Source organism: Ailuropoda melanoleuca, chromosome 16 (genome assembly GCF_002007445.2).
Source record: "Ailuropoda melanoleuca isolate Jingjing chromosome 16, ASM200744v2, whole genome shotgun sequence".
NCBI lineage: Eukaryota > Metazoa > Chordata > Mammalia > Carnivora > Ursidae > Ailuropoda > Ailuropoda melanoleuca.
The window spans coordinates 38537991-38557395 of record NC_048233.1 but is presented as its reverse complement, the minus strand read 5'-3'; the positions used below and the strand labels follow the sequence as shown (position 1 = coordinate 38557395).

General features: G+C 39.7%; 1 protein-coding gene across 1 annotated transcript; it reads right to left on the bottom strand.

Annotated features, from left to right (window-relative positions):
* Positions 1–471: 471 nt before the first annotated feature.
* On the bottom strand, positions 472–2276 carry LOC100480791 (testis-specific H1 histone). The gene is made up of 2 exons (XM_034644780.1): positions 2234–2276; positions 472–1328 (listed from the first exon to the last, which is right to left on the bottom strand). The coding sequence occupies exons 1-2, from the start codon at positions 2274–2276 to the stop codon at positions 472–474; spliced, it is 900 nt and encodes a 299-aa protein (XP_034500671.1).
* Positions 2277–19405: the final 17129 nt, after the last annotated feature.

The following is a 19405-nucleotide window of genomic DNA, read 5'->3' as shown; positions in this document are numbered from 1 at the left end:
GGAGAAGGGCCTTTCTCCTAAAGGGAATTTCAGTTAAGAACACTTTGGATCAGTGGGACCACTCAACTTAAAGCTGTCTACTCTCCCACTTCTCTCTTTACATGCCCTTCTCCCCAAAACTCAATTTGGATTTGATTGGTATCTAACGTTAATTCAACACTTCTGTCTAATCCCCCCAAGTTGCTGCACTGCTTCTACCTGTTTTCTTTTTTCCTTCTGAAAGGCATTGTCCTGGGGCCTGAAGCAGGAACAGAATCTCAACATCTTTTTGACTCTTTATCCCATATGCCCCTGCTATAGGTCTCCCCTCAACCCACCCTTACCCTTCCAGGCGCAGCAAAGAGGACACGGACACAACGTAGTGGAAAGGTCTTGTATATAGTTTTGTCCACTTCAGCGTGTGAGAGCTGCTGTCATTAGAGCCTATGGGGAAAGGCATCTGTGCCTGGAGGAAGGGAAATTGCTCCCACACTACGGATACCTGGCTGCATTCTGAAGACCTTCCGATTTAGTGGAAGTCTTTGTGCGAGCAGCCTTTGGGTCATGAATCTTCTCCTGACTGCTAGAATTTCGGTCAGTTTTAACCAAGGCTGTCTTCTGGATGGTGCGTTTTACTGGCTTCACCAGGTCCTGCTTCTTCTCTTCCCTGGGCTTCGGGCCTGGCCTCCTCTTCTCCTTTCGGGTCCTAGGCCTGATGTCTGCCTTCATGGTCCGTCCTCTCCCCTCGTCCATCACCTTGGCCCTCACTTCCTCCCTGGCTCTGGAACGCACCGAGTCCTTGGCTCTTGGCCTTATCTTCCTCACCCTTGTGTTTGCCTTCGTGCTGCGTCTCCATACTTCCCTGGCCTTCTTGGCCGCCCTGCGACGCGGGCAGCGCCTCCGTGGTCTCCGCAGCCCAGGAAGGGCCCTCCTCGAAGAGCGCACGCCCTCCTCCAACCTCGGGCGTCCTGGCTTTCTCTTTGGCTTCGGAATCTTCCAGATTCTGAAGTAGCCAGAGGCATCGCTGCCGCTGACCCGTAGAAGCGTGCCCTTAACATCAGACCTCGGTGCTTCGCCCGAGTGGCGGCAGCCCTTCCTGCTCACTTCGTAGCCAGCATTTCCAAACTCCTTCTTGAGAGCGGCAAGAGTCAGCCCTTTGTGCACAGTGATTGCTCGGAGCAACAGCTGGGACACTTTGAGCACCGAGCGCGAACCCCGCCTCGGTGGTGCCGTAAGGGCTTTTTCCGTGGTCTGCTGGGTTTTAACTTCAGTGCCTTTGGATTCACCAGTGGGCCCAGCCACTTCAGCCATGGCCCCGCTCCCGCTTTTGCGGGGCCACTGCTTTGGGCCTCCCCCACCAAGGCGTGAGCTTAAGCTGAGGCTGGCTGGACCGCGTCACAATGGTGGGCCCAGCCTAGACTTTCAGGTCCTAGTTGGGGAGCTGCCAGATCCCACCCAGGTAGGTGGTCCAATCAGATTCTACTTCCTCCTAGGTCTAAACCAATCCCGATGTCGGCTCCTCTGCACCCCTAAGAATCACCTTTATAATCTCCAGGGTTTGTTCCCTGTCCTTATAATGCTCCCACTTCTCATTGACCGGGATCTCAACCACTTTCTGAAGTTCGCTATTTTTCTGTGGTCCTCAACACCATCTACCCACATGTCCCTAAGGTGAAAGAAGCTGCTCCTATCTACAACACGATGCCTTTAAAAAGGAAATGTGGTAGTCGATCAAACAAAACCCGACCGAGAAGCTCCCACCTTTAGGTCCCACCAGCTGGAGATCTACAATTATGTCTCCCTGACTCTCCACACAGTGGATTCTGTGCAAGAATAAGTAGGAAAGAAGGAACCACTGTGGTCCTTCTACCCTCAACAATAATCCCACACCTGGGAAATTTAGATGCCTCATTCGATTGGACTGAAACAATCTAGTTTCCAAATAGACCAAGAACTCTGGTCTAAACATCATTCTTTCACCAGACTTTGTTTTTCTGCCTCTTGCCCCTCACTCCCTTTCTCTGTCCAGATATATTCTGCTCATCTTTCAAAGTACTGCTAAATCCTTCCTTCACTGAAGCCCCCTCACTCTTTCAAATGATTTCTCTCCTTTTAACTACCGCATTAAACTTTTGCAATCCTACACTGTATTTTCTTTATTTTAAATTAATCTGGTACTAGAAAGTATAATGCAGCACAATAGTTTTAAAAAGAAAACACCCTGGACTTAGAGCTGGAACACATGGACACATACCCCAGTTCTTTAACAGCCGTATGGCATTGATAAATCCCTCCATATCTTTGGATATGACTTCTTTATTTAAAAAAAAAAAGGCTAATAATTCCTTCCTACCAACATCCCAGAATTATTTGAGAGGTTCAGAAGAGGTGACGATAGATGACAAAGGACTACCCAAATATATGGCATAAAATTAATTTTACTCTGAATGTTTATGCCTTTCCAACTAAATAAGTTTCCTGAGAGCCAAATAGCCTTTGAATTTCTATGGCCCCTGCTGCATCTAATGCTATTCTTCATTATACACAGCAGGTATTTAATTGAGTCTGTGTAAGCTTCTGTCTGTTGAGGAGGATTTCTCTGGATTCAAAGAAAATTCCCAGGAAATCAGGAGAAAGGAGCAGGATGAATCTCAAAGGGTTGAAAATGAAGGGGACCAAGGAAACTAGTTACTCAAGGACTTCTTATTTTGGACACAATTTAGTTGGGAATTATTCAAAGAATACTTCAAATTGCAAAAGCATATCATACCTCTGCTAAAAGACATTCACATATACTTGGCAGTCACAGGCTGGACTGCGACATAGTTTCTTCCAGGAATAAAAGTGCCAGGAAATAGCTTAGTCCAGTGCTTCTTAAACTTTAATGTGTACTTAATAAAGTACTGATTCCAGTACATTAGGTCTGGGATGGGGGCAGAGGTTTTACCTTTCCAACAAGCTCCTAGGTAGTTCCATTTGTTTAAAACACAACTGTTAGGGAGTGGAAAATAGACAATGAGAAGGGAAGCGGCAGGAGATTAGACTGGGAAAGGTAGGTTAGGGTCAAGGTGTGAAGGACACATAACATAATGACATAAGTAGTCATACAGCAGTGGGACGTAGATTGTGGATTCATACCCGAGTCTACTTAATTCAAAGGCCTGAGTTATTAACTACTGAGCTAGGTTTCCTTTTCCCCAAGGTTGACCCTCTCCACACCTTTATGCATCTCCACTACAGAGCAAGAGCAAGTTTATCTCCACAATCACAGCTCAGAATCAGAAGGATCTATAAGCACTCACTGTACCTTCTCCCAGTCTTTAAATTAGAGCAGGGTACTGTGGATCTCCAAGAACAGGAGACTAACACATCAACACAGGGACAGTGCACCAATACCAGACTGAGAGGCAGACCCACACAGAGCAGGATTTCTCTAATTTGTGTAGTCTCGTGGTCTGGCTATAATTCCTGGTTGCATAGGCCATTGGCCATAGGATGGGACAACCATCTGAGAAAAAAGACAAAACTGTTTGCTTTGAGAATAAGAGGAAAATAAGTGAAGTCTGACCTTCATATCAACTGACTCCAGGTAAAGATAAGTTGGCTGCACACGATAGTATCATGAAAGAAAGACAAGAACCAAATTAGGGGCACTTGGATGGCTCAGTTGGCTAAACAACCAACCCTTGATTTTGGCTTAGTTCATGATCTCAGGGTTGTGAGATTGAGCCCCGTGTCTAGCCCCACATCAGGCTCCATGCTGGGTGTGGAGTGGAGGAGCTTAAGATTCTTTCTCTCCCTCTCCCTCTGCCCGTCCTCTGGATCTCTTAAAAAAGAAAAAAAATCAAACCACCGTGTTTATTGATAACCCTGTGATGAGAAAAGAGGCCAATTAGAAACCTTTGGGAAAGGCTGAAATCAAAGGAAAAGAAATATATGAAAAAAAATGACAAACAAAACAAAACATTTTCATTTATATATAACCATTCATTTCTATATAGATTTCTGTATAAATATACTGTAAGTAATAGAGGAATAACAAAAAATGAGAGGTAGGAAACAAATGCCCCACTACCACTCAGCTGGCTCAGAGGACAGGAAAGCCAGCTAGCTGACAGAAACATTCTGCTGCACCAATCCCTTGGAGTTCTTTGGTTCCTCTTTGGAATAAATCTCCTTGCCAGCCCACTTCTTCTGATACCCCAAAAGAAAAAGACACTTCAGAAAAAACATTTTCTTTAGGAAAAGAGCACAAACCAGCGTCATACCTCTAATCAGGAGACACCAACTCCAGCTCCAGAAAGACAAGACTGAACCATCCCTTCCAATTTTAATCATCTATGATTATAAACCAGAAGTTACTACCTAGCACCACCCTGTTGTGAGAAAGATCAATAGCTCTTAATTTCTGGAAGCCTTGGGTAGGGGGGAGCAGAGGAGGAAAAAGGATACTTGGGAATAATGTTTAGCCTAAATCTCTCTGCTTCAAATTCCAGAGCAAGATCATATTGCTCTTTGTTGGTATCAAGACTCTTCTGTGGTGGTCTTGACTGTGAGGTCTCCAGAGAAATGTGGTTGACTTGGGCATAGCAACTTTAATTACTATACAAAATTCTAAGAACACCAGAGGTTTTATTAATCTTACTCCCTCACATAGAGTTATGCAGCTCTAACTTCATTAAGAATAGCTCCATGCAAAAGCAGAGCAAACTTGAGTAGCATACTCTGATTTAACCTCTATGCATACATCACTGCCCCTCCTTGATCCACAGTCCTGGGGCCCCAAGGTTCTAGTCTTGCTTACTCAATTACCTTGCATTGATTTAATTTATCTCTCCCAAAACCAAATGATATAAACCTGTTCAACAATCTATTACAATTCCCCAACTTAACCTTAAACTGCTAGTTGTTTTTCCCCAAAAGACTCTTTTCCTCTCCTGAGCCACTTTGTGCCTTCCACTTTAATGCAAATAACCCCACAACAGTCATTTCAGCAAATAAACCCACCAGTTGACTCATGGCTTTTGGGAGAACTAACGTGGTTCGCACAATGGCATGTGAAAATAAAAATATTAAGGTTCCATAAAAGCATGGAGACAGACTAGCAATTGGGCATTCATCTTTCTAATCCTCAGCACAATTGTTCAGAAGTGAGTCGAGAGATTCTAGATCCAGGTGATCTTATTGAAGGACCAGGCAAATTTCTCAGCAATTATCCCCAAAATTTGAAGATTTGGTCTCCCTGACTCCTCCTAAGAAGCTCTAAACACCCAGTGTAACACACCCCTCCCCACAAATATAAAATCTATACTCATCCCTCCAAAAATGACAACAAGAGAGAAATAAGGGCTTTGGTATTAGCAAAATCCTACCCAGGTACTTCTTTTTCACCCAAACAAAGGTGTCTATATAAATTAAATCTCTCATAAATTAAATCAAGCATTATTAATAGTTAAGTCTTTCCATGAGCCCACAATGTGGTACCTCTAAAAACCGTTCTGCTACAATCAGTTAAATCTCAGACCAAAAACCCATTTCTCTGAGGATTTTTGCTTTCAATATGAGGCTCAGGGCATCCCAAGACACAGACAAGCTACAGTCCCACAATAACACTACATTCTGGACAACATTCAATTCTGTTATAGTAACTCCCAGCCATCCATGCCCTCGTCAATTCCCAGAATATTGTACAAATGAAGCCAAAGCAGAAACACACACAAAAAAATGGCAGAGTAGAAATCATTTACCATATATATGTAACTCTTGTAGTTGGAGAATTGAAATATCCCAGACCTACAACCCACTACAGAGAAGCTTATTTCCAGCCTAATCTCTACAGATCTAAAATTCCAGAAAATCTAAATTTACTAATTAAAAATTGCTTCCCTCCAAATTAAATGGTATAAATAAATGCCCATGCTCAGGAATATAACCAAGAGCAAGCTTTATTTGCATTCTCAATTCACAATACATATTCTGGAATTATACTGCATAACTTTCTTCATTTTTTCCTTCAAAACTGCAGTTCTAAATATTTCATTTCAAAAAACACTTACCTCTCCATTTCCTGTTTAAAAATAACATCTAATTTTCTATTTTAATCCTACTCTTCTCCCTTGGCTTTTTCTCAGCCTTTGATCCATCTAGGGACAAAGAGCTACTATTTATTTATTGAAGGCCTATGGATCAGGTATTGTGTATAAATTATCACTAATTCTTTCAATAACACCGAAAAATAGATAATATTATTCACATTTACAGATGAGAAGGTAAATGGTGTACTGAAGAAAAAGTTTGGAATGAGAATTCTCTATATCTCCCAGGTAAACCAAAAAAGGATTCCTATTTTTCATCTTCCACCTAGAGAAAAGAAATTGCCACACCACCTCTTTTCTTCTGTCATTTCATTAATCAAAGCTTTGAGCAAGAAATTATCCTTCCTCACTATAATTTCTACCATACTGGTTATGCCAGTTACCAATTTATTGCTTTTGTTACCTGAATTTGAAAATGGATCTGAGCCTTTTAAATATTTTTCCTTTTTCAGCTGACATGATGTTAAGCTTTGTAGTAAAGGGTACTGGAGAGACTTTGCAAGAGGAGAGGGTTTTCCCTTCTAGTTCTGGTTCTCTGGTCTGTCCTTTACCAGGTTGCTAGAGCAGAGGTTGGAAAACTGTGGCCTATGGGCCAAAACCAGCCTGCTGCCTATTTTTGTGTGGCTTGTGAGCACAACTCAGGTCTAGCACTGTGAGCTGCAAAGAACAAGACATAATGTCCCCACCTCTATTTCACACTCCCTTCCCAACATATGCCTGGCCTGGGCCATGACTCACCACTCTCTAGGGCCTATGCTGGCTACTACATATACAGTCCCCAATTCTCCACTGGCGACACTGAAAAACAAATTTATATCTTTAAAATGAATTCCAATCTGGGTCACCTGGCTGGCTCAGTTGAAAGAGGATGTGGCTCTTTTTTTTTTTTTTTTTGAGAGACAGAGAGATAGCATGTGCATGCACAATAGGGGATAGGGCAGAGGGAGAGAGAGAATCATAAGCAGGCTCCATACCCAGCTTGTGGAGCCTGATGTGGAGCTCAATCTCATGACCCTGAGATCAATATCTGAGCCAAAATAAAGAGTCAGATGCTTAACCAACTAAGCCACCCAGGCTCCCTGAGCATGTGACTCTTGATTTTAAGTTCAAGCCCCACATTGGGCATAGAGCTTACTTAAAAGTAAATAAATAAATAAAATTCCAATCCTTTATATTAAGAAAAAGACCCTGGAGTTTTTACCTATTTGTCATTAGACCTAACTTTCAACAAGTTAGGAGTAACTTTTAATGAGAAAAATGTGTAGGATACAATAGTTAATAACGTGAAAATTTTTAAACACTATACTCATGTTTCAGCAAATACTAATAAAATTAAGAGGGATCAAATAGTTATACATAAAAAATGAAAGTAGGGAAAACTTTATGTATTTATCTGATATTAGGAAGGAGAAAGATTTTCTAAGCATAAAATTAATGGAAGAAATCAGAGGAAATTACTGACATGATTATATAAAAACCTTAAAATTTCGTACATTAAAAAATTAAAACAAGAGTAAAAAAGCAGGGGCGCCTGGGTGGCATAGCGGTTGAGCGTCTGCCTTCGGCTCAGGGCGTGATCCCGGCGTTATGGGATCGAGCCCCACATCAGGCTCTTCCCCTATGAGCCTGCTTCTTCCTCTCCCATTCCCCCTGCTTGTGTTCCCTCTCTCGCTGGCTGTCTCTATCTCTGTCGAATAAATAAATAAAATCTTTAAAAAAAAAAAAAAGAGTAAAAAAGCAAATAGAAAAAATTTGCCAAAAAAAGTCTATGAGTTATTCCAAAATTAAGAGTAAACCCCCAAATTAAGCAATGTAGAAATGAAAATAATGGTTAATATGTGAAAAATAAGCTCTACCTTTGACGATAACAAGACTACAAAATAAGTATAATTTTTGACCTGTCAAAGTAACAGATTATTTTTTTAATAAAAACGCTGAGATAAGAGACTTCTATTTCTAAATAAAATAGACTAATCACCCTCCACTCAACCTCTCCTACAACTAAAAACCTTGGACTAAAATATGTAAAACAACTACCAGAAGACTCCAAAAAGCAGTTACAAGCCCACTAAGGGTCTCAGGACTTAGGGGACAAGATAGCTTCAAGTTCCTTGGGTTTTCTTTTTGCCTCATATATATCCCTACCTGGACATTAGAGCAGCCTAAAAACCAGAACTTCCAATGGCCCAGACAGGGGAAAAAAAAAAAAAAAAGAAGAAGAAGAAGAAGAAGAAAGAAGAAGGAGAAGACTCTATTCTCTAGCTGTAAGACTGGCAAATAGGAAAGGGAGGACTGTGGGATGGAACCTTTCTGATTTTTATCCATCCCACTCCAGGACCCACCCCTGAAGAGCAAAACCCTATTTCAGCCTTCTATTCTATACCAGGGAAGTGCTAATAAACAGCAGAGCTAGGGGCATCTGGGTGGCTCAGTCAGCTAAGTGTCTGATTCTTGGTTTCGGCTCAGGTCATGATCTCAGAGTCCTAGGATTGAGCCCCATGTCAGGCTCTGCACTAAGCACAGAGTCTGCTTCACGTTCTTTCTCCCTCTCCTTCCCACTCGCTCTCTCTCTCTCAAGTAAATAAATAAAATCTTAAAAAAAAAAAAAAAGATCAGAGGCAGTCCCTCTCCCCACTGTGCAGCAGTGGCAGGTTCTGCATAGTAGAACCCTAGAGCAACACTGTAGGGACTCAGCAGAATGGAGATGACAGAAGAAAGAGTCACTGAGCTTGAAGATAAAACGTATTCAATATAAATAAGAGAAGGGAAGAAAGAATGAAATGAATTGAAATTAGTCTTAGAGACCTGTAGGACAATATCAAAAGGAACAATATTCATGTCACAGATACCTCAGAGGGAAAGAAGAAAGAGACTGGAGTAGAAAAAATATATAATACATACACAGAAAACGGTTGAAAACTACCCAAATTTGGTGGAAAGTATAAATTCGCAGATCCAAGAAGCACAGCAAAACCCAAACAGATGACCTTAAAATTACAATCAAACATATCATAATCAAACCACTTAAAACTGAAAGAAAAAAAATCTTAAAAGCAGACAAAGAAATATAAGACATTACATTTAGGTAAACAAAGACTGGAATGAGGCATTCAGGCCAGAACATTTTAAAATGACTAATTATTGGGGTGCCTGGGTGGCTCAGTCAATTATGTGTCAGATTCTTGGTTTTACCTCAGGTCACGATCTCAGGGTCCTGAGATTGAGCCCCAGCAGGGCTCAGTGGAAAGTACTGGTGGTTCGTTCCCCCTCTCTCTCCCTCCCCCTCTGCTCCTCTCCCATCCTGGTCCTGAGTGCTCTCTTTCTAAAATAAAATAAATCAAATCTTTAAAATGACTAGTTATTGGTCCAGATGGCTTCTAAAAATCTCTTCTGTGGGTTACAAATTGAATATGGTGTTTGCATGTAATTGGATGAACAACTGTACGCACATGAAAAGGAGATCCTGAATAATTCACTCTAATTCTCTGAATGAGGATTAGAGAAAAAAAGAAAAGGCCTTGCTGTTCCCTAGGGCACTGATTCTCAAAATGTAGTCCTTATACCCCTAGGGGAGTCAAGACTTTCAGGGGACTATCACGAGGTCAAAACTTTTCATAATAATCCTTAGAAATTATTTATCTGTGTTGACATTTACTTCAATAGTGCAAAACCAATAGTGGGTAAAACTGTTGGCCTCTAAGCATGAATCAAGGCAGTGGCACTAAACTGTATTAGAAGGCACTATGTTCTTTTTTTTTTTTTTTTAAGATTTTATTTATTTATTTATTTATTTGACAGAGATAGGGACAGCCAGAGAGAGGTAACACAAGCAAGGGGAGTGGGAGAGGAAGAAGCAGGCTCCCAGCGGAGGAGCCTGATACAGGCCTCCATCCCAGAACACTGGAATCACGCCCTGAGCCGAAGGCATACTCTTAACGACTGCGCCACCCAGGTGCCCCAGTAGGCACTATATTCTTTACCACTACACACTGATAGAAAAGAAGGGAAGGAAAACAAGTTTTACTTGAAATATATTTGATGAAGCAATATAAATTATAATTTTATTAAATCTCAATCCTTGAGTACCCTTCTTTTTAATATTCTGTGTAGCAAAATATTTTTATATTTATTTAAAATTTATATTTATTTTTATTTATATTTATGTCTGTATCTCAAGCAATTCTGCTGTGTGCTGAAATTTTCCCAAAGAAAATGTAGTGGGCAACACTTCCCCTGCTTGTATGCCTTTGTCCTGTTCAAGTTACCTGCCCTGATCACATAATGAGTCTCCTGCCTCTCCCCCTGCTGTAGAGTATGTGTCTTCAGAAAACCTCCATTTCTGGATCTTTAAAAATCGTTCTTCAAAAATTCGCAATCTTGCCCACCTCCAGAAGTGTTGCTCACAACAGGAAGACTTATCAGTCATGCAGGCAGAAGGCTTGCCAGAGAGGTCAAGGGACCTTCAGAACGCCAGAGAGTCCAAATTAAAACGACGGTTCACAGCAATCTCCACGGGAGACCGGGCAGAGCTTCCCACAGCTGCCCCGCCCACAGGGAAAGACGACCGGTGGGCCCTGAGAACCCGGAACTCAACGCCCCCAACAGCAGTGAGGCCCAGTAATTAGGGCGGGGCTTCGCTGCAAAAAGAAGGGGGGGAAAAAAAAAACAACCACCACCACTCAAACTCTCCCTCCCAGGAGGCCCAGCGCGGGGAGGAGAGCAAACATTAGCCAATGAGAGCATCTGTCCCGGTAGCTTTCCCGCCCTTTCTCCCTGAGGCTGAAGAGAGGCGGCTCTTTGGCGCCCCAGGAAGTTATAAGGGACCGTGATAACTGCTCTCAAGGAACACCTCCCGCGAGGAATAGGGGGAGCGAAACGAGACAAGTCACAGTCAGTCAGGGGGAGAAATTACTATTAAAGTAAGGCCAGAGAGCGAAAGGATCGCTGAGGACGAAGGTTACTTCCACGGGACGGGGCAGAGGACCACGCTGGCCCAGCGGGCGGCCGAGGAGACTTCTTGCAGGTGAGGAGTTGCTAATGGAAGGTGTAGCCTGGGCAGAGAACAGAAACGAGACATTTAGTCAGAAAGGATGGCATGGGCAGAGCCACAAGGCATCCTTTCTCCTGCACATAGAACAGCTATTTCCGAATAATTCACGAAAAAATAATCCTTTCCCTTCCTGTGTCCCCGTGTTTCCTTCGTCTTCTGACGATCTTCCCTAGTGTCGGCTCTCCGTGTAGATGCTTATAGTGGCCTTGAGCACTCAGGCTTTCTCTTTACCTCAGCCTCCTGCCCATCGGCACGTTTTCCACCAGACATGTGATTAAAAATGACTCACCCCCAAAGCCCGCAAAAACAAACCAAAAAACAACTAAAAGGGGGTGTCTGGGCAGCTCAGTTGGTTAGGCCTCGGACTCGATCTCGGCTCAGGTCAGGATCTCAGGTGGTCAGATGGAGGCCCGCCTCTGGTTCAGAGCTGGGCGTGGAGCCGCTTCTCCCTCTGTCCCTCCACGCCCCAGTGCGCGCTCTCTCTCAACTAAAAAAAAATTAACTCCCAATGTTTACTGCTAGTTTATGCCTTTAAAAATGTGTAAATGATAAACATAGCAAGATACCTTCGGGAGAATGTCAGTTTGGGTTTTGTTTTTATCATAGTGGGACTTCATTCTCAAACATCAGCTCTTCGTATCAGAATCACCTGAAGGGCTTGTTAAGAGATTGTTGGATCCTACCCCAGGTTTCTGTTTTAGCAGGTTTAGGATCGAGGCCCAGGGATTTGTACTTGTTTGTTTTGTATAATATATAACATTAGTTTCAGGTATACAACACAAAGATTGATATTTGTGTATATTGTGAAATAATCACCACTCTGTCTAGCTAACATTTTTATAAATTTTTTTTCTTGTGATGAGAACTTTTATCAACTCTTAGCAAATTTCAAATATGCAATACAGTATCACTAACTATACTTACTATGCTATACATTACATCCCTCTGACTTTTTAATTTTTTTTAATTTTTTTTATTAAAGATTTTTATTTATTTATTTGACAGAGATAGAGACAGCCAGGGAGAGAGGGAACACAAGCAGGGGGAGTGGGAGAGGAAGATGCAGGCTCATAGCGGAGGAGCCTGATGTGGGGCTCGATCCCACAATGCTGGGATCACGCCCTGAGCCGAAGGCAGACGCCCAACCGCTGTGCCACCCAGGCGCCCCCTGACTTTTTTATTAATTGGAAATTTCTACCTTTTGATCCCCTTCATTTCACTGATCCCTCCCCACCTCTGGCAACTACCAATCTGTTCTCTGTATCTATGAGTTGGGTTTTTTCTTCTACTTTTTTTTTTTAATTCCAGAAATGAGTGATATCATTATATATATTTTTTTCTTTGAGTTATTTCATTTAGCATCATGTCTTCAAGTTCCATCCATATTATACACATAGCAAGATTTCATTATTTTTTATGGCTGAATAATATTCCCTGCATAAACATATATGACATTTTCTTTATCCATTCATCCATCCATCCATCCGTGGACACTTAGGCTGTTTCCGTGTCTTGGCTGTTGTAAATAATGCTTCAGTGAACATGGAGGTGCAGATATCTTTTCAAGCTAGTGTTTCATTTTCTTGGGTTAAATACTTGGAAGTGGAATTGCTAGACCATATGGCAGTTCTATTTTTAGTTTTTTTAGAAACCTGCATACTATTTTTAATAGTAGCTGCACCAACTTACATTCCTACCAATGGCATGAAAGTGTTCTCTTTTCTCCACATCCTCACCAACACTTGTTACTTCTTCTTTTTGATAATACCCATTCCAATAGGTGTGAGGTGATAGCTCACCGTGGTTTTGATTTGCTTTTCCTCATGATTAGTAATGTTGGGCATCTTTTTCATGTACCTGTTGGTCATCTGTATGTCTTAAGATTTTGCATGTTTAATATATTCCCAGCTGATGTTGTTGCTGCTGTTCTGGGGACCACTGGCCTAGAATATCTAATAGGTAAAATTTACCAAGTTCAGGCATTGTGCTAAATGAGTGATTTATTTTACATGCAATTCTTATCAAAACATATGGGATTAATATTTCTCTTATGGGGAGTAAATCTGGCTGAGGCTAATGATTGAGATTACTCATTCTTAGAGAAGGCTGAAATTTACAAAAACACACCTCTCCACCCTCAGGCTGGAACCCAGCTTCATGTTCTTCTTTGATCCAAACAGTAAGCAGGCAAAGAGAACACTATTGTGCTATGGTTAAAAATACCTTTGCTAATAAAGATAGATGTACAGACAATGGAATAAAGGACCCAGAAATAAACCCTCATTTATACAGTCATAATTTTTGACAAGGGTGACAAGACCATTTGATAGAAAAAGGATAGTCTTTTTAACAAGAAGTGCTGGGAAAATTGGGTGTCTACATATAAAAGAAAGTTGGACCCTTACCTAACACCATATACAAAAATTAACTCAAAATGGATCAAGGACCTAAATCTAAGACCTATAACAATAAAATTCTTAGAAAAATACATAGGATAAAAGTTTCATAACATTGAACATGGTAATGATTTCTTGGCTATGATGCCAAAGGCATAGGTAACAAAAGAAAAAATAAATTGGTCTTCATGAAAATTTAAGAAGTTTATATATCAAAAAAACACTATCCACAGAGTAAAAAGGGAACCTATAGAATGGGGGGAAATATTTGCAAATCATATATCTGGATGTCCAGATAATATCCAGAATATATAGAGAACTCCTAAAACTCAAGAACAAAAAAACAAACAGCCTGATTCAGAAATGGGCAAAAGACATGAATAGACATTCCTCCAAAACTACACAAATGACCAATAAACACATGAGATGCTCATTATCATATCTCACACCTATTAGGTTAGCTACTATTAAAAAAAAAAAAACAATGTGGAGAAATTGGAACCCTTGTGCACTGTTGGTGGGAATGTAAGATTGTACAACTGCTGTGGAAAACAGTGAGATGGTCCTTGAAAAATTAAAAATAGAATTACTATATGATGTAGCAGTTCCACTTCTGGGCATAGAGCCAAAAGAACTGAAAGCAGGGTCTCAAAGAGATATTTGTACACCCACGTTCATAGCATTATTCACAATAGCTAAAATTTGGAAGCAACCCAAGTGTCCATTGATGGATAGAAGGATAAGTAAAATATGGTATATACATACAGTGAATACTACTCAGCCTTAAACAAGAAGGCAATTCTGACATGTGCTATAGTATAGATGAACCTTGAGGACGTTATGCTAAGTGAAATAAGCCATTCACCAAAAGACAAACTGTACAATTCAATTTATATGAAGTACTTAGAGTAATCAAAATCATAGAGACAGAAAATAGAATGTGGTGGCCAGGGCTGAGGAGAAAGGGAGAATGTTGAGTTATTGTTTAATAGGTACAGTTTCAGTTTTACAAGATGAAAGTATTTCTGGGGATGGATGGTGGTGATGGCTGCACAACATTGTGAATATATGTGATACCATCCAACTGTACACTGAAAAATGGTTAAGATGGTATACTTTATATTATGTGTATTTTAACCCAATTTAAAAATTTTTTAATACCTTTACTTGGATGTACTCCCTAAGAGAGTTGCTTTGAGTGAATCATTTCACCTCTCCTCAACATGGGCAGGTTGGACTACAGCAGTTAGACCATCAAGAGCCCTAATTTGTTACTACTTTTCCTCCTTGGGTCCCATGCTTTGAAAGATTTTGTCTTGCAAAGTACTGTATTTGTTAACACTAGGAATGTACTGTATGGTGACTAACATAACGTAATAAATTATTATTTAAAAAAAGAAACTTTTATATTTCTTATTAATTGAAGACATTTTTGTTTCTGATTAACATTAGATAACCGTGATTGCCACCCTGAGTTGAGATGTCAGGCAAAGGGATAAACAAGATTTTATATAGGTAGTTAGAGATTTGTTAGAACATTTCAAATATTGAAAATTGTTAATTAACTCCTGGAGATTTGGAGACAACAGGCTTGAGACACAGAAATGGTTGATTTTCAAGGTTCTTCCTCCTAACATATATGATTCTCTGAAGGTATAGCTTCCTGTAGGCTCAGTGCTGACATAAGATTATGGAAATTTTTACCACATCAATCATAACTGGCCTGACTGAGACTTGAGTGTGTAGGATAATTCCATCAATATCTCTGTTTCTTTATTTTGCCCAGAGATGAAACTGGAATGAGAAATGAAAATGGAGTTCAGGAAAATGCAGTGCAGTTTATATCAACTCACTTTTTGGGGTCTCGAGAGAGTATAAGCTATGTGGTCTCTGAGGCCAAATTCTTGGACTTCTATTATGAGTGATGAATGGTCACTGCACTTGAGCCAGATAAATTTTTCTAAGTAATTATTCATTTTCTATGAATTATATAGTAGAACATTACCTAACAATGGGAAAAAATACCCTCTGATCAGTGTGAATCTCACAGACATTATATAGAGTGAAAAAAGAGACATGAATACATTTTGTATGATTCTATATAGAAGCTCAAAATAGGCAAAACTAAGCAACAGTATATACCAAAAAGGTTTAGTGTTTCAGTAATTATGGTGGTAGTCTTAGTATTGTTATTCTGAGAATGTATTGAAGTGGGAGAAAACAAATGAGTAATTATGAAATTTTCTAATTCTATTGTCTCTTCATCCTCAGTAATCAGGATTATTAATGTGGGAGAAAGGAGATACAGATGTAATACCAAAAAAAGTTGAGTTAAAAACTCTGTAGTCTTGAATTTGAATTGGAAACATCAGTATGAACTCATAAGGTACAAATATAAGCATAAATTTAAGTATATAGCTGCTATATCCACTGGAAATTCCTAAAAACAATAAGGAAAAGAAAATAAAAAGAACAGTATCGGTGAGCATCCCTAGCATCTATATTGTGGTCTTGAAATACCGTTTCATATTAGACGAATTCAGGGCCTCTTTTTTTTTTTTTAAAGATTTTATTTATTTTTTTGAGAAAGAGAGTGAGAGAGCACAAGCAGGGAGAACTGCAGAGGGAGAAGGAGAGGGAGATGCAGGCCCCTGCTGAGCAGGGATCCTGACATGGGGCTCAATTCCAGGGCCCTGAGCCCAAGGCAAATGGGTATCTGACTGAGCCACCCAGGCACCCCTGAAACCAGGGCTTCTTAGAGAAGTAACCAATTCCAGATCTGAAGCAGGAAATGTACAAGACGAGCTTGGAACATCTTGGCATATGAGATAGTTAGGAAGCTTTCAGAGACGACAAGGGTCCTATCAAAAGACCTCAGCCCTCAGCAGCCAACGGAAGATAATCCACTAGCCAAAGAAGGGATAATTTGAGTATCAATAAGGATAAGAAATACCATAGATTGAATATAGCTGACCAATTTTTCCAGCACCATTTATTGAAGAGACTGTCTTTTTTCCACTAGATGTTTTTTCCTGCCTTGTCAAAGATTAGTTGCCCAAAGAGCCGAGGGTCCATTTCTGGGTTCTCTATTCTGTTCCATTGGTCTATGTGTCTTTTTGTGCCAGTACCATGCTGTCTTTGTGATCACAGCTTTGTAGTACAGCTCGAAATCCGGCAATATGATGCCCCTAGCTTTGTTTTTCCTTTTCAACAGTTCCTTGGCGATTCGGGGCCTTTTCTGGTTCCACACATATTTAAGGGCTGTTTGTTCCGGTTCTTTGAAAAATGTCATTGGTATTTGATTGGGATGGCACTGAAAGTGTAGATTGCTCTGGGTAGCATAGACATTTTAACTTGTTTATTCTTCCGATCCATGAGCATGAAATATTTTTCCATCTCTTTGTGTCTTCTTCAATGTCTTTCAAGAGTGATTTGTAGTTTCTAGAATATAGATCCTTTATGTCTCTGGTTAAGTTAATAACGAGATAACGTATGATTTTTGGTGCTATTGTAAATGGAATGGATTCCCTAATTTCTCTTTCTTCAGTCTCATTGTTTGTGTATACAAATGCAACTGATTTCTGAGCATTGATTTGGAGGAGATAATGCTAAGTGAAAAAAGCCAAGCAGAGAAAGACAATTATCATATGGTTTCACTCATTTATGGAACATAAGAAGTAGGAAGATCGGTAGGAGAAGAAAGGGGGGTGAACAGAAGAGGGAATGAACCATGAGAGACTATGGACTCTAGGAAACAAACTGAGGGCTTCAGAGGGGAGGGGGTGGGGGAATGGGATAGGCTGGTGATGGGTATTAAGGAGGGCACATATTGAATGGTGCACTGGGTGTTAAACGCAAGTAATGAATCATGGAACTTTACATCAAAATCTAGGGATGTACTGTATGGTGACTAACATAATAAAAAATTATTATAAAAAAATAATAAAGACTTAGGTGCTTTTCATAAAAAAAAAAGAGAGATACCATAGATTGAAACCCATCAAGTAGGTTTAAATCCATGAGTTCATAATAGATATTTACAAAGAAAATAATTGGCCACTCACAGAAGATAATAGGAAACCAATTCATTATCTGGTAAATGAAAGAATCAGGTGTTCATCTGGCCTTTCCTATATGAACTATACCACTGCATAACCAAATAGTACATGAAATAGATGAAGTATCTCTTTTTATAAAAGTATCCCAACTAACACAGGGAAAAAAACTAGAATAACATCACCATTCTGCAACTCCTGATGAATTGAGATATGTGCATGATGTATCAATGGCTGTTAATATCACAGAGACTAGATATTTGCCTCCTGTAGTCTTGGCAAACACCACACATATCGTTTGTTTGTTTGTTTGCAATGAATCTTTGAATTTTTTTCTTTTTTTAATTGAAGTATAATTAACATAGTGTTATATTAGTTTCAGATGTAGACTATAGTTATTCAACAATTGTATACATTACTCAGTGCTCAAGGTAAGTATACTCTTGATTCCCTCTATTTTACCCCTCCCCCCACCCCACTGCCCCTCTGGCAAGCACCAGTTTGATCTCTGTATTTATGAGTTTGGCTTTTTTGGTGTCTTTTTTTCTTTGTTCATTTGTTTTGTTTCTTAAATTACACATATGTGTAAAATCATTTCTTTGACTTATTTCACTTAGCATTATACCCTCAACAGAAACACTAAATAGAAAAGATAATATGCACCCCTAAGTTTATTACATTATTTACAATAGCCAAGATATGGAAGCAATCCAAGCATCCAGTCGTAGATGAATAGATAAAGAAGATGTGGCATATATACACAATGGAATATTATTCACCATATATATCTTTAATATTCAAATCAAACCTGAGTTTGATATAGGCTGTGGATCCAGCTGCTAATTTGCAGAAAATACAGAATATAAAGGAACATGTAGAATTAGACATGAATATGCAGTCAGCAAAATCTATATTGTGGGAAACTCTACAGGGCAAATGGGCCTGGGTTTAGCATATAAATTCTAAGGAAAAGATATATAAGATAACTCTATAGATTAAAAGAAGCCTAAAATAAATCAAACATTTTTGGACAAGACTAAACCATGATAATTAGGGATGAATGTTTGAGTGATAAAAATTTGTGATAAAAGTGATAAAATTTTGAAAGAGCTAGGAGTGATTACTTTAAAAGTGATGATAGCAGTTACATATGGGGGGAGAGAGGATTATCACTGGGACAAGGCAAATGGAGTTTCTGGAGTAGGGGTAAAGTTCTATTTCTTTACCAGGGTGTCTCCCACAGGGGTCCATGAGGTACCAGTTTATTGTCCTCTACATTTGCCTAGCTATATTAAGTGACATAATTCATGCTAATTACCTTATTTATTTAATTCATGTTGAATTAATGTAATTCATAGTACAATCTCAAGACATTACACACGAAGGAGAAAAAATCCTTGGAAGGTGGAGAGATGCTAAATTTTCCTGTCACCCATTGCCCACGTAGTGGGTTTTAATGTCTGAGGGACACTTGTATATTTGTGTTTATTACAGGAGGGTAACACTCATAGTGACTTTTGTTAATCTTTAATAGTAAAGTTATAAACTTTAAATTCAAGCTAGATTTTGTTGTAAAAGTTTTTGTTTACTTCTTTTTAGATTTAGTGCTCATTTAGTTTATAAATTTGACAAATTAAATTTCCTTAAGTATTGAACATTATTTACAAACTTTATCTTCTGCATTAAAGCCTGTTATACCCTGAAAGGATTCTGAACCGCTTATTTGTCCTGAAATTACACCACCTTTCTCTTTCATAATTCTTTTTTTTTTTTAAGATTTTTATTTATTTATTTGACAGAGATAGAGACAGCCAGCAAGAGAGGGAACAC